The 24,315-nt window shown below is 39.3% G+C and overlaps 1 protein-coding gene across 2 annotated transcripts in view; it reads left to right on the top strand.

The window, feature by feature from the left end:
- Window positions 1-23,634, top strand: part of NUP205 (nucleoporin 205) — a 67,093-nt gene extending 43,459 nt beyond the window's left edge. For both annotated transcript variants that reach the window (XM_065411071.1, XM_065411064.1), the window contains exons 23-43: window positions 696-810; window positions 2,688-2,837; window positions 3,338-3,412; window positions 4,141-4,298; window positions 5,874-5,954; window positions 6,416-6,607; window positions 8,576-8,846; window positions 9,357-9,455; window positions 11,186-11,334; window positions 12,410-12,601; window positions 12,891-13,012; window positions 14,230-14,368; window positions 14,585-14,711; window positions 16,100-16,176; window positions 17,764-17,892; window positions 18,105-18,231; window positions 19,337-19,503; window positions 20,205-20,328; window positions 21,069-21,197; window positions 21,941-22,014; window positions 23,306-23,634. In XM_065411071.1, the coding sequence (XP_065267143.1) occupies window positions 696-810; window positions 2,688-2,837; window positions 3,338-3,412; window positions 4,141-4,298; window positions 5,874-5,954; window positions 6,416-6,607; window positions 8,576-8,846; window positions 9,357-9,455; window positions 11,186-11,334; window positions 12,410-12,601; window positions 12,891-13,012; window positions 14,230-14,368; window positions 14,585-14,711; window positions 16,100-16,176; window positions 17,764-17,892; window positions 18,105-18,231; window positions 19,337-19,503; window positions 20,205-20,328; window positions 21,069-21,197; window positions 21,941-22,014; window positions 23,306-23,458 (2,850 nt within the window). In that variant the 3' untranslated portion in view covers window positions 23,459-23,634. The remainder of the gene's footprint in view (window positions 1-695; window positions 811-2,687; window positions 2,838-3,337; window positions 3,413-4,140; window positions 4,299-5,873; window positions 5,955-6,415; window positions 6,608-8,575; window positions 8,847-9,356; window positions 9,456-11,185; window positions 11,335-12,409; window positions 12,602-12,890; window positions 13,013-14,229; window positions 14,369-14,584; window positions 14,712-16,099; window positions 16,177-17,763; window positions 17,893-18,104; window positions 18,232-19,336; window positions 19,504-20,204; window positions 20,329-21,068; window positions 21,198-21,940; window positions 22,015-23,305) is intronic.
- Window positions 23,635-24,315: the final 681 nt, after the last annotated feature.

Genomic DNA, 24,315 nt, shown 5'->3' with positions numbered 1-24,315 from the left:
GATAAACAAACCGGCCCGGCCCACCAGGGGCTTTCCGTGAACAGGTGATGGCCCTAGTTTGAGAACCACTGGCCTAGAGAATAAAAAATATGAATAATCCTTACTTATAAAGAACTCTCAAAATCTAGTGTGGAGTGTCTCCCCTTAACTTTGCAGCAATGACAAATAATTATATTCTAAATGGACATAATTTAATTGGGCATGTATGCATCATTGATGAGCTAGGCGCCTTGCATATAAAATCAAATCAGATAAAAATATAAATAAGTCAACATGTCATGCTAAAAGCCTTTTGAAATAAAAATGACTTCAAATGGAATTCATTCAAATTGGTTCTAAAGTCAGGAAGGAAGACATGCCACAGAAGGAAAGTGACATGGAGTATATTTCCTTCCTTTGGTGGATCCAAGGATTGAGAAGCCTCCATACCTTTCCAGCTAAGAGAACAGGATGGTGCCACAGCATGTATGAATAGAAGCTAATCATCTACCTATTCATCTAGTCCTTCAGTGGTGTGACAATCTGATATAAGTGATGTATTCAGCCTTGGAGTAGACCAATGGGATGTTTGTTTTAAACACAGACACAGTATTAGTTAAGTCATATATTTTTGTGTTTATCTTATTTTTCTTTTGACTTGGTGTCTTTTAAATTTGGAACAGAAATTAAAATCTTATTTTTGTTCCGATTATCAGGTGATCTATCAGTTGTGTGCATGCTCAGATACATCAGGTCCAACTATGAGATATTTGAGGACCAGCCAGGATTTCTTATTCTCTCAGTTGCAGCATTTGCCATTTTCTATCAAAGGTAAAAAAAAAAAAATTATTTAGAAGAAAAATTCATGTTAATTTAAAATTGCTTATCCCTTTGATACTGGGAGGTGTCAAGGTTCTAGGTGAGTTCTTGATTGAATGGATTAAATCCAGTCTGTCAGCTAATTTGTTAATTTTAGCAAAGTAATCTCCTTGGATTTATTAGTCTGAAATCCAAACTGTAATTGTGAAAGCTGTTGTATACCATCATATCAAATTTGCAGACTGAGTAGGCATGGGTGAGAGGGGACATGGAAGAGAGAGACACATTTCAAGATACATTTTTTTTTTCTCAAAATATTTTATTATTGTGATTTGCAATTTTCCCTGTTTAATTTGCGAATCCCACAAAAGTCTAGAGTATTTGTAAGTTTCACTTCCATTACAAATTTGTTAGATCCTACTGTGGAATTCTACATTTTGAAAAGTGGGGAAGGCTTTCGGATCCAGGTAGAGCCAGGGAAGTGAAGAACTGTATGCGAATAGTATGAATGTTATGAAATGTTATGAAGGGCTTCCTTGTTATGAATAATTGCCTGAGATTATTTCTAATGCTGGCATTAATTTTTGAATAATTAATAGATGCATTTTAATGTTTCTAAAGATATTTTTCAGTTGTAATAATGAGAATAAGTTTAAAAATTAATTGGATGTAACAAAGGCTGGTCTAGGTGATGCAATGTATTAATTTACTATTTGTTAGTAAATGTGTATATAGTGCCATGACTTTGGATAATCCTTTAGAGATTAAAAAACAGTGTCTACCTCAAAGATTTTACAATCCTAAATTAGATGAACATAGAACATGAAGATTTCTGGAGGCGACAGTTCAAGCCTGGTCAAGTTTGACTAATGGCAGTGTGTAGAGTAGAGGCATTACATGTGTAGCTACATGCCGCAATGAAAGGTTCCAGCAGCAGGGAGGCTGTGGGGAAAGGCTCCGACAGCCAGGGCCGGCTCCAGCATTTCTGTCGCCCCAAGCCAAAAAAAAAAAAAAAAGCGCCGTGATCGTGACCAGCAGCGGCAATTGGGGAAAAAAAAAAGCCGCGATCGGTGGCGGCAGTTCAGCAGCAGGTCCTTCGCTCCTAGAGGGAGTGAGGGACCTGCCGCCCCCAAATTGCCGCAGATGCCGCCCCTCTCCCTTGGCCGCCCCAAGCACCTGCTTGTTAAGCTGGTGCCTGGAGCCGGCCCTGCCGACAGCTTCTCTCTGCTGGAGCCTTTCCCTACTGTTTCCCCCTTGACGGAGCCTATCCCTGCTGCCAGAGCCTTTCACATTGTGGCAGGGAAAGGCTCTGGCAATCCGGAGGCAGTGGGACACTACAGATGTGGGAGGCACTGCTTGGGCTTGTAGAGCGCCCATGTAGGGTATATATCTATGGGGTTCAGGCATGTAGGGTGCTCTGCTCTACTCCTCTACTCATCTAAGCCATGCCTCACCATCTACACTGCTGTTTACACCCATGCTAACTGGGTGTCTAGTGTCTGCTCTACATGCTGCTGCAAGTGTAGACTTAGGCTGAGTACATTCTATCTCAGCTGAGTGCCTAGTTGATATTCATTCAGATCATAAAGGCACCATAATTGATCAGAATTGACCGTCTTTGCTCAGAAAAGGCAGAGTACTGTGCAGTGTAGATGGTACATACATGTGTGACCACTGCACACTGCAACTATTCCTGGCGTTGGACAGTTCTGTCAGTCCTTAGCTTTCATGAGCAAGAAGTAAGGAAACAATTTAGCCAGGTTCAATTAAGTTGAAAATCACTTCTCTCACATGCATCATCCAAAACCCCCCCAACCAAACAAAAAACAATTTTCTTGTAATATGGAGCATTATTTTTACTCAGCTGTGTGATTCTTTCCCTTACCTAGAACATGAGATTTCAGCACTAAACCAGATGTCTTGGCTGATGAAAACTGCATCTATAGAACTGCGTGTGACATCACTGAACCGCCAGCGTTCCCACACACAGAGACTCTTGCATCTGCTGCTGGATGACATGCCTGTAAAACCTTACTTAGGTAAAGTGGGGTATGTTTTGGGGGAGAATAGGGAAACCAAGACTTGAACTAGTGACAGAGTCCTCTTTCCTTACTTAAATTACTCCTCTTTTATATACATACACATTTTAGTTCTTGTCTAACATTTGAAAACCTTTCTGGTATTTGGTTTGGTATTGGCACTGCAGGAGTGAGGAATGTGGACTGCAATGTATGGAACACAGGATTATACTCTTTCTTCCTTTCATTCTTTTTTGTTTGACTGTCGGTTTGTTTGAAACATCTCTGTAAAGTATTCTACAGACATTACCTCTCCAACCTGGATAGAATCATTAGCCACCAGCGAACAGACAATAACTGTTTTCACTTTCTACCATCCTGGTCTGGATTTGAACCAGTGACCTAAAAGTGAGAAATTGACTGGTCGGCAGTCGTGTCATGTGCCCTTTCAGGCTTGGTCAAATTGTTTACATATTTTCTCTATCTTAGTTTTCTGATTTATTGTATTTCAATACTCTTAGCTGATGGTGAAGGAGGAATGGAAGATGAAAGTCGATCAATCAGTGCGTTTCTTCACGTTGACACCGCCTCCAAAGGTAAATGCTCTGGAGATTCATTATTTCTTAATAAGGATTTTCTACTGATGAACAGGAAAGGCTGCCTCTAGCAGATCGATTTCAGCATGAAAAATGGCAGACATAAGCAACAGCAACAACTACAGTATGCAGAACACTATTATCTAGCATGAAATAATGGATTTTAGAAAGCGAGTTTTATAATGAGGGAAAAATACTGGAACAGGAGAAGAGGTAAAAGAGTAATGCACAAGGGAGGGCAAAAGGCAGTCCGTAAGTGAACTGGCACAGTAACCATTTTGAGACTTACTGTGACACACCCCTAAATAGTATCATTTAAGTTTCTGTGACTGAAAATATTTGTATTTGTGTTAAAGTTTTTTTTTTAAAACTTAGGTGACTAAAGTTGAACTCCTAAATCCATGTCAGGCACTCAAAAGTTGCCGCAAGTTCTCTTCACCTCTGAAAATCAGGCTGTTTTTTTATTTAGGAGCTGAATTTTAGACACCTGACAATTTTGGCCCATGTTCATATATAAAATGAGAAATAACATTGTAGAAATGAGTTAATCTAATCTAAATCATAAAAACCAAAAATCTATTCTGTTAACAGATTCATAGCCTTAGCTGGTCAGAAAGCTCTTACTGTGTGGCATGTTAAAGTGAAGAATTGTATTTATAAATGTCGGTTAAGGTCCCAGTAGGTCCTTGGTATTTCTGAATAGGATAATAGTTCATTTTCTTTCACAGTACGCAGGAAGATCTTGAGTATTCTGGATTCCATTAACTTCAGCCAGGAGATCCCTGAACCTTTGCAACTGGATTTTTTTGACCGTGCTCAGATTGAACTGGTCATTGCTAACTGTGAGCACAAGAATGCACGTGGGCAAGTTATCTGCAACGTCAAGGTAAGCAGTGTTTGGAGAGTGCTGTCTCAAGATAGGCAAGGTGTCTAAAATTTGATTTTGTAATTTTAAAAAAATGGCTGTTGGGGTTTAGGTTCTGTTATTACTGGTCATTGTACACACTGATAGTGCCCTGGCCCCCGTGTTGGGATTTACCTTCCCAATGAGGTTCAGATAGTGGACACTTAAACTAAAAATATCTTTATTAGTTCAAAGGCTGATCCAGCTCAGTAGCACGTTACAAGCATGCAACAATTGGCAATTAACGTGTTATCTATCCCCGCCCTAACTACTATGAGCTGTGATCAGTTACAATAGGGCCAGGAGCAGAACCACCACCTCTACCAAGTGCTCCAGAGTCTTGATTACCTATGGACCTTCTGAGCAACTTCACCTGCTATTGTTGTTCCCCTTTTATTATAGAGTAGAAAGTTCTGAAGATGTTTCATCGTGTGAGCTACTTAAACTTAAACCTGATTTTCTTTTTAATGTCCATATATTGTATAAGAGCTATTGGTACTCCATCTGTGTTATACTGATGATGGGATGCTCTCAGGAGAGTTTTTGTGCTCTGCAATGTTTTTCCATTTTAAACTCCCTCTCCCCCCAAATTTTATTAATAATGTGACTTAAATTGTCACTTATTTATATACATATGTAATGGAGTAGCATGCAAAGGCTGCAGTCAGGATCATGGTTCATTGTGCAGGGTGCTGTATGAACATATAGGAAGACCCAATCCCTGCCTTAAAGACTTTAAAGTCTGTAAGACAAAGAGCAAATAAAGGGTTGGGGAAAGGATACAACATATAAGCAGTTATCTGGGTGATGGTAAGAACTTGGCCATGTTGATACGAAGTTGTTCCATGTCTTTTAAAATATAATTGTTTTAAAAATCTTTAGACTTTTTTTGGCGTGGGGAGCAGTTGAAATTGAAGTGGGAAGAGGAAGGGATTGTGGGACTAAGAGGGGGTGGATAAAGGAAGAGGAAAACTGTTCGGGAAAAGGAAAGCGGGAAGTGATGAGAGGAGGGTGTGAAGCAGAGTGAATTGGGCAGTTGAAGGGCTGCAGTAATAGGAGAGGGGTGAGATAAGCGGGGACATGCAAAATCAAGGAAACTAAGGCCATGTCTACACTTACTGGGGATTGCTGCTGCTGTGATCGATGCAGCGGGGGGTTGATTAAGTTAGTGGGTCTAGTGAAGACCTGCTAAATCGACCGCAGAGCGCTCTCCTGTCAACTCTGGTACTCCACCGGAACGAGAGGAGTAAGGTAAATCAATGGGAGAGCATCTCCTGTCGACGCAGCGTGGTGTAGACACTAAGCTCCGTTGACTCCAACTATGTTATTCCCATAGCTGGAGTAGCATAACTTAGGTTGACTTACCCTGGTAGTGTAGACAAGGCCTAAGTGTGCAGCTGTCTCCTAAGCTGAATCCACTATGCTTATGTGTTGCAAACATTTGTAGACAGCAGGGAAGTTCACAATCTAGACACGGCGGTATTTAGGCGTACTGGTACCCCCTTTCATTCTATTAGTTTGATTTTTTTTTTTCTTCCCCTGCTCTTTCAATTCCAGTATCTTCACAGAGTTCTGGTTGCAGAAGTTAATGCCCTTCCAGGAATGGCAGCCATAGGACAGAGACCTTTACTTATGGAGGTAAGTCTAGTCAAAATAACCTAGGGCTTGTCTTGGTAGAGAGTTAGTATGTGGCCAACTGGGATGTAAATCTACAGCACACTAGATTGCTGTGCACTAATTGTGTGGAACCTGCCTCCATGCACTAAAAGTTCCCTTGTGTGCTTTGACCTACTGATGTTTGAAATGGGAGAAGGTCAAAGCACATGAGGGAACTTTTAATGCCTGGTAGGAGGGTCCAGACGGCCAGTTAGCGTACGGCACTCTAGAGCACTGTAGATTTACACCCTGCTTGGAAAAGTCCCTAGTCCCATTGAATTGAATGAACAATTCCATTGCTTTTTCTGATAAACTAAAGATATTTAAGTGGTTTATTTTTTTTCAAAGACTATGACCAAAAAGTAAGACACACCACCTGCAGTCTGTCATCATTTTCTTGTGCTATATAATCTAACTAAAATTTCCTTTTCTTGGGAGTCCAGGAGATCAACACAATTCTGCAGTATGTGGTGGAGCGGAACAAGCTGCTGCAGTGTCTCCATGCAAAGCGGCATGCACTGGAGTCCTGGAGACAGCTGGTGGAAATTATACTGACTGCCTGCCCACAAGACCTCATACAGGCTGAAGACAGACAGCTGATTATCCGGGACCTCTTACAAGATGTGCATGACAAGGTAATGGTCTTTTGGAAACCAACCATCTTTTTGAACTGTGATGGTACTTGATTTTGCATTAAAGATAAAATTTCATCTTTTTACTATTTTACAAAACACCTACTGGGCTATGTTCGTATTCCTGTTTTCCTCCATCACTATCACTATGCTAGCAAAAATTGCATGTGCTATAGAGAGAGGGAATGCTTTGTATCATTCATTAACAACTATGTTGACGATAGAACAACTTGTTGACAAACACCAAAGAGGTTCCAGTCTGATTATGAAAGCTAGAAAGACAGTGACTGGTAGGAATGTGATAAAAGGAAAAATAATGTTTTGGGAAGGGAGAATCCTCAGTGACATAGTGGACCCCCAGCAGGGAAAAATAAACACCTCAGATGTTAATTCAGTCCATTTGGATGATTAGCTGCATATTCCATTTTTGGTTTCTTGGGGAGAAAAAAAATGTCACATGCAAATGCAAAAATTTGATTTTACAGTAGGGAGGGACTTTTAAAAATGTGGATTGTTTTGTAACTAAAATCTCTTGGGATGTTTTCCCACTGAATTGTTTCAGTAATTTGTGACTAGCTGGACAACTAGCCACTACCATTACTGTCTATCCAGGGCAGTGTTTGATGAGGAATATTGTGGTTGTCAGAGCATTGAAGTATTAAAACTTTATTTTTGGTTTTCTTGCAGAGACCTAATTTCTGACATGTCATACACAATCATTTTATTAGGTGTCCTATTTATGGAGAAATTTATAGCAGAATTTTAGAAAAAATATTATTCTAATTTTTGTCCAGGTAAAAATACAAATTGTCTGATTTTATTACATTTTCCATCTGTGTTAGTTTGGTAGGAATTATTTTAAAGAAAAATTGTGTGTCTTTTTTTTTTAAAATTCCCAATATGTTTGTTACAGTAAAGGAAACATAAGGGAGGCCTCCCATGGCCAAAGCACACTGAATTCCCAGAGTTTTTGGAGATCAACAGCTAAACTATCTGCTTCTTTGAAATGTACATATTATTGGTCTTGTGAAGAGCAATTTTTTTTTAACTAACGCTTTTATTAACTTTGGCAAATGAATAATTTTTACCAGTTTGTAAAGACAAAGAAATAATTGTACCAAATCATTTTATATGTATACAAAGGCAAGTTAGGAAAAGAACTTTGGTTGCAAAGGTTATTTATATAAACAGGTAACTGAGAAGGTAATTTTACCATTTAAATAGTCAAATGAAACGAGACTAATGACGTACACCTCTACCCCGATATAACGCGACCCGACATAACACGAATTTGGATATAACGCGGTAAAGCAGTGCTCCGGCGGAGGGGGGGGGGCTGCGCACTCCGGGGGATCAAAGCAAGTTCTATATAACGCGGTTTCACCTATAACGCGGTAAGATTTTTTGGCTCTCGAGGACAGCGTTATATCGAGGTAGAGGTGTACTGACTTTGTCCCCTTCCTGAAGAATTCTTATGGCTGCTCTCAGATTGGTGCCAAGTTTTTCTAAATTGTGTCTTGTTTAACTTTTCCTTTTTCTAATATGAATTTTTTTTTAAATATTGAAATGTAACATGGCTGAATTGTTCTTTCTCTAACTTGTTTGTTTATATGTGAACTATTTAAAATCAGGCTTTAATACATCCACTACACTCTTCTCCTTCTGTTTCCCTGCCCAAATACAAGTGTCATTATGTTTGTAGTTTGGGGAAGTGAGAACCAAAAGGCTAATAGTCTAGTCCAAAATATTATATTACACTATTTCTGAAAAGAGACACTGTGTTCAGATATTGATTTATTTTGTATAGAAAATATTCTATTTCTAATTTCATGAAATAAAAATGTCAAATAATGTAACATTAAGATGTGTTCCTTTTGCTTGCAGAAATTATGTAGATGTGGGCAGCTGAATAAGTGGTCTGTTACCTCCTGAAATCATACATTTTCTCTTTTTTTCCCCCCCGTCCTCAAGATCCTGGATGATGATGCAGCTCAGGAGTTAATGCCAGTGGTGGCAGGGGCTGTGTTTACCCTTACTGCCCACCTGAGCCAGTCTGTGCGCACTGAGCAAAAGCGGCCACTTGCAGTCCCTGTACCTGGACACTCCCAGTATTTCTTGATGCTGGATGGTTCTTTCACCTCATCACCTGGTTCAGAGGGCATATCTGTGGGTTTTGCTTCCATTGGTGACTCTTCCCTCCATATCATCTTAAAAAAACTACTGGATTTCATTTTGAAAACAGGTATGTAGTTAAAAGCATAAAACAATTGCACTGTCTGTGAATGGATTCTAACATGCCGAGACTGCATAAATGCACCGTGAACCCCCCTTAAATCACTGGATTGAACTTCTTTATGACATTAATACAGGTGCACCTTTCAGAGTTACCTTTATAGACATCCTGTAAGTTATGTTACTCCGAGGAGACAGTTACTTAGCATGCTATCCTGAAAATCAGAACTGTTGAGGTGGAGGGCTATGTGCTGTGTATATATATAAGGGGATTGAATATTGAAGTGGTTATAGCTTATCAGACAAGACCTTGCTTTGCCAAACTCATTCTCATAACCCTGGATCGGTACACCAAAGGCAAAGCTCTCGTATAAGAAAACATAATTTTTCATTTGTTTTGCTACTGCCAGCATTAGCATTGTGAAGATAAACTAAGTGGGAGGCACAGATGGTATTAATAGAATAATGATTTGACTTGTATCAATTTGTTCCATTACAAATAACTGTTTCCTATGACCAGGTGGTGGATTCCAACGAGTGAGAACACACCTGTATGGATCACTGCTTTATTACTTACAGATTGCCCAAAGACCAGATGAACCAGACACCTTAGAAGCAGGTAGGATACAATTGTGTTTTGAGAAAAAGAAGACCAACTGGGTAACAAACTCAGTGCTGTTTATCTCACTGTGTCAGAATTAAGTCAGGACAGAGAATTGTCAACGGCCATTTCTAAGTGTTAATTCAAAATGTATTATGTGCCATGAGCTTAGGATTTCCTGATATCAAGGACTAAAATGTGTGATCTGTTATTCAGTGTCCATTTAACAAGTAGGAACCATAATTACAGATCTGTTAAAGGGCTCAGGGCCAGTTGGAAATTATTAAATCTGTTAAAATTGTTGGAAGCTGTTGGAAAACATTCTTTTCACTCCTGCTTATGCACTCTCTATGTTTCATTTGGAACTACAGGAACCTCTTAATGCTTTTTTGCACTGCTACCATTCGTCTAGCGGAAGATGACTTGAAAGGAACTCGTTTTCAAAGCTAGTCGAGACTGCTCCTTAAGCAACCAGCAGGGCTACTGATGCCAGCCACACTCTTTCTGTTTAAGAGCTGAATTCTTTGCCTCGTCAGTATTCCTAGCCACTGCTGAATCTCAGAGCAAGGGATCAGGATCAGAAATCAAACTTGGGTCTCATGCATGGTCATTCAGACTACCACCACTATGATTTTATTAGTGCTGAGAATTGCAGTGATTGAAAGTGTCAGTAAAATTGTTACAATTCCTTTACAATTTATTTGTTGCTTTGGAAATAACACTTTTCCACTGGATTCATCTTGTTTGCTTCCCTTAGGATTGATTGCTTTGATCTCAGTAGAAGTTTGTTAGGTTCAATTGAAAGAGTTTGCATATATACAGGGGCGCTGGAATAATTTTTGTAGTGGGGGTGCTGTGAGCCATTGAACAAAACTGTAAATCCTGTATATAATGCAGGGGTGGCCAACCTGAGCCTGAGAAGGAGCCAGAATTTACCAATGTACATTGCCAAAGAGCCACAGTAATACGTCAGCAGCCCCCCATCCACTCCCCAGCACCTCCTGCCAGCCCCCAACAATCAGCGCCTACTCCCCCTGCTCACCGCAATCAGCTGTTTCACGTGCGCAGTAGGCTATGAGGACGAGAGGGGATGGAACAAGGGCATGCAAGGCTCTGGGGAAGGGGCAGGAGCCTTGGGGGAAGGGGTGGAGTGGGGGCAGGGCTTGGGGCAGAGCAGGGGGTTGAGCAGTGAGCACCCCCCAGCACATTGGAAAGTTAGCATCTATAGCTCCAGCCCTGGAATCAGTGCCTAGGTAAGGAGCCGCATATTAACCTCTGAAGAGCTGCATGCGGCTCCAGAGCCACAGGTTGGCCACCCCTGATATAATAGAAACCACTTCAAGCCAGGGGGGTGCAGCAGCAGCACCCCCCACACCCCTAGTTCCAGCACCTATGCATGTTATATATATTTTATCCTACAGTAAGTTTTCCTGACCAGACCATCTGAGGGGAGGGGATATATACATACATGTATACACACGTACCCCACTTGGATGTTCTGGCCAGAGTAACTGATTTTTGGACCAAACATATTTGTACCGGAACCTTTTCACTTCAACATAACCTCTCTCTTTCCTCCTCCTTCTCCCCCCCCCCCCCACTTACTGAGATTATATATAGATTGTGACTACTTTAATGTCCTGAAAGAAGTGGCGGCTGTTTTGCTGCATCTAGGTTGCTGTTTTGCTGCATCAAACCACTTCATCCTTCTGCATCTCCTTTAATTCTATTTTTCTCACTTTTTATAGCCAAGAAAACAATGTGGGAACGTCTGACAGCTCCAGAAGATGTGTTCAGTAAACTGCAGCGAGAAAACATGGCAATTATTGAAAGCTACGGGGCTGCCCTCATGGAGGTGGTCTGCAGAGATGCCTGTGATGGTCATGAGATAGGCCGGGTAAATGAATCTATTCCCTTGTAGCCTAAAGTAGTTGTTGTTGTTGTTGTTTTAAAAGGGATGCTTTTCAACTATTTCGGTAAACATTTGATAATTTTTTTATTCTAATTTGGTGAGTATTACAAATATCTACTGAAATAAAAAAAAAAACCACTTGACAATTTAGATGTGTATATATTTTTAAAACCATTATTTTGGTATGTTCCATTGAAAAGCAATGTGTGAACTCACCCTGCTAGCTGTGCAGAAGCAGGGCCATTGTTAATGCTGTTGCAGAGGTAGTATGGTCTAGAGGACAAAGCACAGGACTGGAAGCTAGAACTTGCTGAATCCAATGTCTGGATCTGATATTGACCTGCTGTTTGATCTTGGGCAAATCTCTTGATTTCCTTGTGACCCTTTCCTTACTTGTACAATGTGAATAAAATCCTCACAGCGACATCATCATTTTCAAACCTGTGTTTAAAGATAGTTTCAGGTATTTCACTGTCCTAACTTTTGTGATTTATACCATCATATTTTCAATTTTTTAAAACATTTCTCTTTCTCCTCTTGCTGTATGAAAGATCCACTCATCCAGGGGAAGGAGTGAAATTGACGAGACAGGTAGTTTTGTCAAATGCGCCAGTAAACAAACTGAAGAGAGAAAATGTTTTCACTTATTTTTCAGATATAGTGAGGTTACATGCTACTTGTAACAAGAGTAGACTAAAAAAAAAACCACACAAATATTATTTTCAAGTAGATAAGTGTCCCTGCACTGTTTGGAAGCATTTTGAAGATATTCCAAGTATTAGTTTTGCTAGATAGAGCAATAAACAACAAAAGGAGTCAAGTTGGTTTCCTCTATACTAAAACCCCACAAACTAGATGGTGCAATAACTTCCAAATAAAAGAACAGGTTAGTATATGGAGGAAAAAAAAAATCAGTTTTGTTAAGAGGTTTCTGCAAACAGTGGACCAAAATAAGGTTTGAATTTCAATGTATAAACACGTTACCTGTCTCTAGGCATGTATTAGAAATCTCAGCATTCTGGCTAATTGATTTAATTTTTTTTTTGTTTATTATTTTTAGATGCTAGCACTGGCTTTACTTGATCGCATTGTCTCAGTAGACAAGCAGCAGCAATGGCTCTTGTATCTCTCCAACAGTGGCTACCTGAAGGTGCTTGTGGATAGCCTAGCAGATGATGACTTCACTCTTCAGAGCTTACTCACGCCTCAGCCTCCTTTACTTAAAGCTCTTTACACCTATGAATCCAAAATGGTAAGAGCTCACCTGGGACTGTTTTCTTCAAAAACTACAGTTACTTTCTTGAGCTTCACATTCTTGATAAGTGCGCACGTCCAGTTAACAGATTACACATTTAAAAACCATATGGGCCTTTCTGTTTCTTCAATATATGGTATTTTCAACAACAGCAAAAGTTGTTCTGCATATAGTAGATATGTTTTGGGATAGTGTTGAAAGCAAGGAGGGTGAGAACATTAATATAAATGGAGTCTCACTGTAAGTTTGCATGACTGTTTTTTCCCTGTTCTCTTCTATACTCTAGGCATTCTTGACCAGAGTGGCTAAAATCCAACAGGGGGCATTAGAGTTGCTGAGGTCTGGAGTGATTGTGAGGCTTGCACAATGTCAGGTATATGACATGCGACCAGAGACAGATCGTCAGGGGTAGGTGTCCATAGAGTTGATCCTTTTAACTGAATGCTAGACCATAAGACCCATTCTTGGAGGAGGCAAAAATCACTGACTTCTGTAGTCTTTCATCCTTGTATCAAAAATGTTTTCTCTGTTTAACTTTTCAGTAGCTAAATTCAAGCTGTCTTGTTGGCATAGAAAATCCCGGTTTACCAGGCATAAAGGGGTAAATTATGGTACTTTCCAGTTGGCTCCAGGATATAAAGCCCTCTAGCTTATCTGATGCTGTGGAAAGTAGTCCATAATTTTTTAAACATAAATTAGGTTCTTCTAGTTTAGAGCTGAAGTTGCTGAAATCTACAGCAGCGAAAATTAGTGTTGTTTAAACCATTTTTCTATATATTGTAGACTTAATTTTTGAGGGATTGGAGGTGGTTTGAAGGGTGTGCTTAGAGCCCATATTTGATGCATTCTCTTCTTCCTTCCTTCCTGTAATAACACACGGAACATATAATATTGAAGTAAAATTTAATTTCCAAGTTGTTTCATGATATTTGTAATTATATGTGACACAGCAACTCCATGGAGTTGTACATCATTGTTAAATTGGTTCGTTAGAGTAACCTAGACACTGCCTAACTTTCCTGGTAGGAAGCTAATGTGTCTATTTTTAAGGTGCTAGTAACCAGGAGCAGGAGCTCAGATGGCCAGTGTCTTTTGGGGGTGGGGACACAATGTGAAACTTTTGGTTGTGAGGTGGCTGGGGGAAGAAAAGGAATAACTTGTGTGTTTAGGAAAAAATCATCTTAACTAATTTCCAACCCTAATACTCACTTTAGATTTCCAAGCAATCTTTGCAACAAGAGCTAATTTTTTTTTTTTTTTAAAAAGGGGGTGGGTGGGCTTCAATAAGCACGGAGGTCTAACTATATTAGCTGGAGTTTACAAGCCCTGTTGGAACCTGAAAGGAGTGTTTTAGAAGCCATTTGTTTTCAATGAGGACAAAGAAACATTGTCTTCTAGCTAGAGAATGGATGGGAAACTTCAGATCTAAAGCAGCTTTCTGAGGAAGTTAAAAAGGGATCTGTGTGAAATTGGCCTTATACTGGAGCCTTATAACTGCCTTAAATAAGGAGCTATTATTGACTATTGTGATGTTTCCGTGCCCTTTAGGGTACTTGTAAACTGTCTGTTTTTGTAGCCTCCAGTTTCCTTCAACTATTGATACTTTTCATCTTAAACCTCTTCAGAATGTTTGGAATGAGAGATCCCCCTGTCTTCATTCCTGCTCCCGTGGAGCGCTATCGCCAGATTCTTCTCCCAGCCCTCCAGCTGTGCCAGGTGATCCTCACATCCAGCATGGCACAACATCTGCAGGCAGCTGGACAGGTAAACTAAGAGGCCAAGAATTATCTTCCGGTGTCCAACATTGGCTGATGATACTGTTTGTTGCCAGATTATGTATAATATTTGTTCTGTCAGTAACATTTTCTTTATAATGTCTTCACCCATATGAGAAATTGCACTAAAGTTCTTATAGTAATAATTCAGATTTTATTTATTAATTACTATTCAATTTTTTCCTTCCTCCTTTCTGTGGTTCAGGTTTTGCAGTTTCTAATATCCCATTCAGATACTATCCAGGCGATCCTGCGGTGTCAAGATGTCAGTGCAGGATCACTTCAGGAACTAGCCTTTCTGACCGGAATAATCAGCAAAGCAGCTCTGCCTGGTAGGGTTATATCTTAGATTGCAAAAACTCCAATTTTGTTACACTTGTCTGACTTAGGCTTGGTCTACACTTACCCCCCAATTCGAACTAAGGTACGCAACTTCAGCTACGTGAATAACGTATCTGAAGTTCGAAGTACCTTAGTTCGAACTTACCTCGGTCCACACGCGGCAGGCAGGCAGGCTCCCCCGTCGACGCCGCGGTACTCCTCTCGTATAGCTGGAGTACCGCAGTCGACGGCGATCACTTCCTGGTTCGACTTATCGCGTCCAGACAAGACGCGATAAGTCGAACCCAGAACTTCGATTCCCAGCCGCCGAACTAGCGGCTGGGTGTAGACATACCCTTAGTCACATAAGCTTGATTCTTTTTGATATATTGTCAAAGGAATAAAATGCACCATGGAAAATCTGTTAAAAATTGTATCTTATTAGAATGTATAGCTTTGGAAAGAGACATGGGAAATAATAAATAATTGTTATTGAGGCAAAGAATGGTAGGTTGGCAGTGGATGTGGAATCCACAATATGTTGATGTAGGCTCGACTTGCCTGCTGCATTTGCATAATAATACCTAATACTTATACAGTGTTTTCAGTCTTCTAATATTAGTCTACTACAATTTATCTTCACAATGCAACTCTGAGATAGATACAAGGGGATTGTTCAGCCAGTCCACTTTACAACTGAGAAAACTGAGGCACAGTAAATTATTTGCCTAAAATAATCTAGTTTATTTCCTAATTGGTAATACTTAGTGTTTCGTACATTTTTATTTATAAAAAGTTTTTTGGGGGAGATACTGTAGGTTAGTGCACTAATCTCCTCTCTCTGGGGATCTACCTTCATGAAAGTATCTATCACTATTGTGCTGGGTTTGGTGATCTGCTCTAGACCCTTGTGGACATAGTTGGGCTCCTCCCAAATTCACCATACTATGTTTTGTCATGACTGGCAGTGTTTCCTCACAAGGGGCCTATGACTAGAATAACAATGGCCATACAGTGCTGTAGGTCGTGACTGAAGTTTATTGGTTTAGCTATGTGGAAAAACTTGCACAACACTGCCAGTTCTGTGCCACGGCTTCATTTTTTTCATAAGTGCTGAAATTCACCCAAAAACTTTATTTAAAAAAATGCATATAGTATTACTCAATAAATAATGTAATTCCATAATCCTATATCTCTTAGTAGCTACAGCTAGATCAGAACACATTCTTCACAAAAATGTTTGTGCAAAAGTTTTTTGTCAAAATTTCATTTTGATGGAAATTTTCTGACCAGCTCTATTAGTTAAATGTAAAATACTAAACCATAAGTGTTTTTAATTGTAGCTTCCCCCCCCCCCCTCCCGGTATTGTATCGTATCCTCTCATGTCTGTTTTGTTAGGTGTGTTAGGTGAATTCGACATTGATCTTAACGAAGGGACGCAAATGGAGCTACAAGGACATATAGGACGATTTCAGGTAACTGAGTTTTATGTTTTAGTCCCATGTCTGTTTGGAATTTCATATTGAAATGAGAATTGCATCCTAATTTTGTACCAGTTCTCATAGAACATACATCTGTTTCTCTCTAACTAAGAATTGAAAATCTTATTTCCTCCCTTCCTCCCTCTCCCCCCCCCCCCCCCCCCAAAAAAAAAGAATTGAAGTCTTTGGCAAAAGGAAAATTAGGTTAGAGACTTTCATTTTACAGTCGAGCCTGCAGAGATCTGTAGGATTCATCTACTAGATGTGAAGAAGGAGGAGGAATTTTGAGGCCAACACCAAAATGAAGTAATTCAGAAGTATTCCACTACCACTCTCTTATCATAGGGACATCCTCAGCTCCACTTGTTGATGTATCTGACACACCCAAAGTCTTATTTCTTTCTTTGTCCCTTTTAAGGAGAAACCAGATATACGGTGCAGAGCAGTACCAGAGAGTAAAATTGTATCTTATCTTATCTTATCTTATCACAATTGCAATGTGTTCTCTTGAACCCCTGATTATTGCTACTCCATAGATGAGCCAAAAGTGGGCTTGCAAGCAGTAAGCAGCTGCTGTAGTACTGATGGGACTGAATGCTCAACTTCTGCATCCCTCAGCATGAGTCCCCCTGGAAAACCAAAGGAAGGGTTCTTGTTTTGTGCAATTTAATTTCTTTATTAATTTAAAAATTGGGTGGCCTGAATAATATGCTTATAACAAATTGAGTGAAAAGACAGCAAGTACTGTATTATAGCCCATATGCCGTTGTGGTAATTAAGTAAGAAAAGATGATTTGATTTAATTTTCTCTCTACACCTCCCTCCCCCCAAAAGTATTTAGCAATAAGTATTTCTAAGGAGTATTTTAATAATTGCCATGTGGAACTGGTTCAGTGTTTGAGGTATATTTGGTGATCATAATAGCCCTACTTAAACTAAGAACACAACCATCCTGGTAGGTAGTTATTACTGCCATCCTGTCAGACCATGCAGTATACAATGTATTTGACTTGGAAATGGTTTGTTTACTTCAGATTTACACGGTTTAGTATCTTCTTGTCTAATCTTAGTTTTAGAATTTTAAAATGATTGGTGCTAATCACAATCCAGTGTGGTAACATTGGGCCTTTTTCAGGAAACTGAAAACATGAGAAGGGTTTGAAGACATTTATCTCCAGTGTGTTTTCAGATGACATACTGGATATAGTCTAACTAAATTGGACATTTCCAAACTGTGGTAATTTCTCAAAATTTAAGATTGGGTCCCATTGGGGTCCTTTAAAAGTACCATTTGCTTTCAGATTGATTTAAGGACAGACAAAAAGTAAATTTATATTCTTTGATTTAAACATTTTAAGGTAAATATGAGTTTAAATTTAGCTTACAAAATTACTCCTGTGATGTGAAATGCTTAATTTGTATTACTGCTTCTTGTGTGATAGAATAGATAGTAAAGGGTTAATGAGAGCTGTAAGATGATTATTATTAATGCAAATGTATCATTTTTATTGCTTGTAAATATCAAAGGAATTTTTTAACTCTTTGGCTAAGACACTAACCTAAGTTTGCTTCCTGTCGCAGCGCCAGTGCTTAGGACTTCTAAGTCGGTTTGGAGGTTCAGACAGACTGCATCAGTTTAAACTGCAAGATGATAATGCTGAGGGAGACAGAGTGAGCAAGAGGGATGAGATTGAGTTGGCCATGCAACAGGTGAGGAAATTGGGGAACAAAGTTACATCTTCACAGCACTGCTAAAATCATCAATTGAGAATTGTAAGATACCTGGCATGGTTGATTTGTAGCCATTTCTAGTCGTCATACTGATGTATGCAATTTGAAGAGTTCTGAAAATAGTATTAATTGTCTGCCCAATATTTCATCAGTCTTACTTGTATTGACTTGCTGTGATTCCTCTTCTATAGATCTGTGCAAATGTAATGGAATACTGCCAGTCACTTATGTTACAGTGTGCCCCCACCTTTCAGCACACAGTTTGTCTGTTCACTCCTAGTCTGTCAGAGTCAACCAACCGAGATGGACCCCGCCAAGGTGAGTTTGTGGTTGACTTCTTTGTATGTATCCGAGACTGAATTGTGAAAGTTGGACTGATAGCAGGTAATACACCTCATTCATGACGTGTGCAACGTGCCTTTTCTAACTTATTGGAGATGTTAATTGTGCCAAATTGCAACAAATTGGAGGATGGGGGTGGCATGAGATTGACTGGCGGAAAATTTAGTGTATTAAAACAATACACCACCAATCCCAACAGTGGAAATTAAGTTTTTCTTGGCAGTAAATATTTTGCAGTGCTATTAGAAAGAAATGGTACTGTTATCTCTAAGTTGTCATTGTGATACATGTGCCTTGATCCAACCAGTGACTTTTATTTTCCATTTGATTATCTTATATGTGTAAGAACATGTTTTTCAAGAATTCTCCTCTTCCCCTGTTAGAGCAGCCATTTTAAAAGGTGTAGAATTACTATTAATATAAAAATTAGCTTTTTGAGATCTTTGAAGCCTGAGTTAGTTCAGTGAAAAATTATAGGTAGCATGTTCACTATTGAGAGTGATCTATGGTGGAAAGCCGGAGTGATAAATGGATTGGGTTTATGTGAAGTCATTTGTTTTTTATCCTTTCAGCATCCCAGAATGACTGTCAGAGGACACTCAGAATTCTAGGGTTTAATGACCCTGAGCTGTTGTGCAAAGCATAGAAGTAATCTTTTGTGGCTAATGTATAGCCCCAGTGCTCCTACTATGGCTTGGAATAATGATCTGCACCACAGCTGAAATTTCCCCTTGTAGGGCATACAGCGTTAAACTCTTTTTGTTGCCACTGATTAACAGGGAGGGAGACTGGATGTGAGCTCTGCACAAAGCAAAAATTATAAGGTTTTATCACAAAAACAAATGTGGGGCATTGAATGCTAACAGCTGTCTGCTTGCCTGCCATGTGTCAGCAAGAGATGAAATCACTGAGTTTTGTCCTAGGATCTCATGTGTAATAAGTGTGGCCCACATATCCAAAATAAAGTTTACCAGTACTTACATATCCTTGACACTATGGTGGTGACAAACAGTCGAGGATAAGCTGCATAGCTGTGGGGCTTCAGAGAACTTGTTTTAACTTGGATGGTGATCTCCCCTAGATACACAAGCACCAGTGGTCCCATATTGGCGCCTGCCTGGCTTGGGCATCATTGTCTATCTGCTGAAACAGAATGCTAATGATTTCTTCAGTTACTATGATAGCCACCGTCAGAATGTTAACAAGCTACAGAATGTGGAGCAGCTCCCACCAGATGAGATAAAGGAGGTAACAGATTCTGAAGGCTTTATTATGAACAGTCAGAAGTATCTGTTGCCTGTAAATAAACTAGATGTAGAAGCATCTGTAGTATTGAGCTTGTTCCTTTTTACTATTGGGGAGTGGGGTAGTGTTGGCGTTGACGAAGGGGGAATTAAATGGCCATGGAAGTGGTCATTTATATTGGGATCAAAAAATGTCAGGTTAAGTTTTGTGGAGGGTACTGAATGGATATTTACTGCAAATTATATTGGAAACTATTACTACTGGCACTCTTAAAGATCAGCATGACATACATTATGAGACTGGTCACCACTGATATCTCGTGACTGGCCAGCCAGACAAAATAAGTAGACATTAAACAGGTGTGAGTTTCCCATCAGTTTCTGCAGCGATGATTGGGTTACAGAGGGGAGGGATAATTGAACTGAAGATAAGTGACCATTGTTCCACCAACATGAACTGATAAAATAGTTTTGATCCTGAAGGAACACTTCAGATTTTGCCAGAAAGGTGTGGGGTAGGACTTGGTTTCTTTGTTTTTGTGGTGACTGGGGTGGGGGGGGAGAGGGAGGATAAGAAGAGAGAGAGAACTTCCCCAGGAGACAAAATTCTACAAGGCTGTTATGGATATTTTCTTGACTTTTAACACTTTGTTCTGGTTTGCTGCATAATGTTGAATCTTTGTGCATCTTTTCTTCTTGCCATAGCTGTGTCAGTCAGTGATGCCAGCTGGGGTAGACAAAATTTCTACCGCCCAAAAATATGTTTTGGCAAGACGGCGTCTGGTGAAGCTGATAAACAATCGGGCCAAGTTGCTTTCCCTATGTTCCTGTATCCTTTTGGAATTATGACCGCTCCAATGGTGACACTCCAGAAAAATTGGAAAAGTCAGCTGAGAAATGGGAGTAGTTTGTTTTATTGCCTAGCCATCAATTGGGTTTCAGACCACTTTAAACAATGCCAATCCTAGGAAAGAAGATATTGATAATTAAATCAGTTGATAGGAGGTACATGTTCCTCTACACTCAGCATTTAAACATTTATTTTCTAGTTGTGGTAGCAGTTCTGAAGGAAAGTCAATAGTAACATAGCATCATCTCCATAGAAGTCAACAACAAATAAAGTTAATTGACCTGATTAGGATGGTGATTCTCCTCCATTGTGGTGAAGTGGAAATACAGCTGAACAACAAAGCCCTTAGAGCTGGAAGCAGGCAACAGTAAAAAGAGTCAAGTGTATAGGTCCACCAAGCATGCTGTCAGGATGTACAAGCCATGCAAGTAACTTGGAACTACTGTTGTGGAAAAAAATGGAGGGCCGTGGCAACTAGGAGCTGTCTATCAGAGTCATTTTGGTCCCCAAGAAACAGAGACCTTGGTCCCCAGTCTTGCAAACACATGCTTAACTTTACCCATATGAGTAGGATCATTGCAATCACTGTCATATGCACCGAGTTAAACATGCATGGAGCTTTTTGCAACATCAGAGCTTTCTTTTGAAACCTCTAATAAGGCTACAATCTAAAATCAGCATAAATTAACTTTAGTCTCCTTCACTAAGCATGTCTACAGATATCATAGAAACATGCCTCTTTATTCTTTGGCGTCACCTGGAATACTATCTATTGCATTGCACCCCTACTGATTCCCAAGATTCGCTGCTGGCCTCCAGGACTTCATTTAAGAGCAGAAGGCTACAAGGTAACATTTCTCAACCCCCCAGGTGCCTTTTCATTAGTTTGTAAATTAAACATAAAAATATCTGACAATATCAAGAGATTGAACATCAAAATTTAGGTTTTCTAAAATAGATTTTTACAAAACTTAACATTAATAATGTTTTACTAATTTGTTTGTAATAAAAAGTTTTGGTTTGGATTTAAACATACCCATGCAGTATTTGCAGCCCAAATATTGCAGCATTGTAATAGTGGATGAGAAGTAAAAAGTGAGTTTGTCTAGAAACAAGTGAAACCGACTAGTCTTTTTTCTGTTGGTCAAACTGAGTGAAATTGGAAAAAGTAAACCAGTAATGTGAAAAGTAAATTATATATTTTTAAAAAGTTTTCAAATGTAATAATTGAAGGTGATATTAAGAACAGATGTAAGGACATTTGTTTTCTACAAATATTTTTAACTTGATACAGTATTAACTCACCAGTGGATTTGGTGAGGGAAGGAAAGATAATACGGGGAGGTTATTGTTGTTGACCATGCCATGTTGTGTAATCCAGGGCTATATGAAGTTGCTACACTAATGGTTGAGAGAGAATTCATCAGTAGGTCAAGAAAGATCAATTGTGATTTTTCTCTTCATCCTTGTTTAACTTTTTGTTGTGTACAAAATAGGCATTTGGTGTGTTAACCTTGCTTTATACCTGCACATATATGGTATTCACCAGCAGGTGGAATGTAGAATTTAAATTTGTGCATTTTATTCCAAGATTCCTTCAGTTCGGAGCCTAACTTGGATTTCAGAAATGGGAAGAATCGAGTGAGCCAGCATGACATAGATCAGGTGAGATGCAGCAGATAAAATATTCTTAATTACGGCATACCTGATGTGTTGCTAACATGAAGTTATTGTCAGCAGTCTGTTTATAGTTTCCATGTTTAGAAGTGATCTGCGAAACCTTGCTGCTAAATGCTTAGTTGAACTACAGATAGGGTGTAACACGATTTTTCAAAAGGTATCCGTTGTACTGCTATACATGTATTTTTGAATCATGCACACAACCATGTTAATGCACAAAATCTAGAACATTGCAAATGAAATACCAAGGTCCAAATTACTGAAAAAAATATTTTTTCTTATTCTCTTGTAAATTAGACTAATAAGCTGCATCTGTTTAATAATTTGCTTCTGAAATAAATTGTCAGTGGTCCTTGGGGATGGCTAGTTTGGTGAATTGAAGACAGGGTTCCTAGTTTTGTGTGATGCTGCAGCTGTTCATTTTTGGTCAGCTGCAGATGGACAATAGTAAAGAGAGAGGAAGGGGAGCTGACTGTGACATAGCTAAGAAATTGCCACTGCTTATGTAGAACCTAAAATAATTTCTGCTGCTTGGAGGTACAGCCAGCAAAACCAGCACAGGTTAATTAATGATCTATTCTCAGAACTATGCGAACATATATCCTTGATGTTTGTATGCAAATAAGAAAATAAAAACTTTTTGTTTCAATCATGATTAACAGTATACAGAGTTGTAAAATAAGGAGCATACACTTTTGTGACTATAGCCAACCACTCAAGAGAATATATACAATAACATCCTATAATAATGTCTAGAATTCAGCTCTTTTTTTAAATAGCCTTTTCCATCAGTAATAACAAAACATGTTTTTCAATACATGGATTTTTGTTATATAGCCTATAACATATATTGAGAATCTTGCCTATAAGGACAACTCTCTTCTACAATTCCTTAATTTAAGAAGTCAAGTTATATAACAGTAAGGCTCTGATTTGCCAAACATGCATGTGCTTAGATTGCAGCACACAAGTAGTATTTTTAAAGTCAAAACATATACGTGTTTAAAATGTTAAGTACTTCACCAAAAAACCCTCACAGAAATACTTTCTAGTGTATGATTTAGATAGACAAACATAAGGATCTGTTTAATATTTGCCAAACGAGATTTCCCCTCCCCCCCCCAATATTTATATTCTTCTAAGAGGTGGCTTGAAGCAATGGAAGTGGGTGTGGCCTGGGTAAGGGCGATTGGTGGTGATTAATGATGAAAAGACCTCCTTTAACAAGAGGACCAGACACCACTGTCCATTTCACCAAATTTCTTCTCTTCCTCAGCTTCAGATTGAAGCCACCAACAGCTTTGGTGAATCTCTGCAGAAGAAGCTCCTTGATATTGAAGGGTTATACTCGAAAGTCCGGTCACGCTATACTTTCATCCAAGCACTTGTCAGACGTATCCGTGGTCTACTAAGGGTATCAAGGACCTAAAGGACTCCTCCTCATGCTGCTTGCCTCCACAAGTAACGAACCCGGGCAAACTGCCTTAAACTCAGATTTTATAGAACTTACCTTTTCTAAATTATGGCCAAAAATATTTTGTTACCTTTTTTTTTCTTATCACTAATTAATCAGTTTGTGTATTCTTTCTTGCCTACTGCCATCCTCACAGGAAAAATAAAGGATTTTTTTAAAGGTGCGTTATGGTCACTGTAAGAGAATAGACAGAAAACTGGAAATACAACGGAAAATTTAACAAGAATCTTGAGCTTTGTATTTGGGAAATCTGCACACATCCATGTGATGATTTGAAAGAAATGCAAACTGCCAGGCCCCATTTATGGTGTTCTCACTGATGCTGCCTCCACACTGTGGATCACACGCTTAATGGAAATGCTGATTTCTTGGTCCGGTTCTTGAGGACAAGATGTGCGTGTCCTTCTCAAAATGGATTGCTTGGTGGAAGGCCATTATTCCATCCATGACTAGCCTGCTTCTGTTCACTTGTTGTCTTGTTCCCTTCCAACAGACATGAATGTATATATGTGCATTTGTACAATTCTAGGTGCTGAGGAAATGGTGAAGAACGTGGGGGGAGGCTGACCCATGCTGGGAAATGTGATCAGAAAAGCTGAGGTCTATTCACTTGCTTCTCCTATGTGGTCTGTTCTATGTCTTAGGCCTCCTTTTGGGTTCATTCCTATTTGCTAGCGTACCAGGAATTGGGCATAAAGATATATAAGGGACAGAATGAAATTTGTGACAAAAGAGGAAACACACTTGAACATTGGGTTTGGCCCATAAGAGGAAAAAGAGAGATACCAAAATCTTCTTTTACACAGAGAAGA

Source organism: Emys orbicularis, chromosome 1 (assembly GCF_028017835.1).
Source record: "Emys orbicularis isolate rEmyOrb1 chromosome 1, rEmyOrb1.hap1, whole genome shotgun sequence".
In the NCBI taxonomy this organism is placed as follows: Eukaryota; Metazoa; Chordata; order Testudines; family Emydidae; genus Emys; species Emys orbicularis.
Note: the sequence above shows the minus strand (reverse complement) of the source record. Positions and strands in the feature narration are given on the sequence as shown.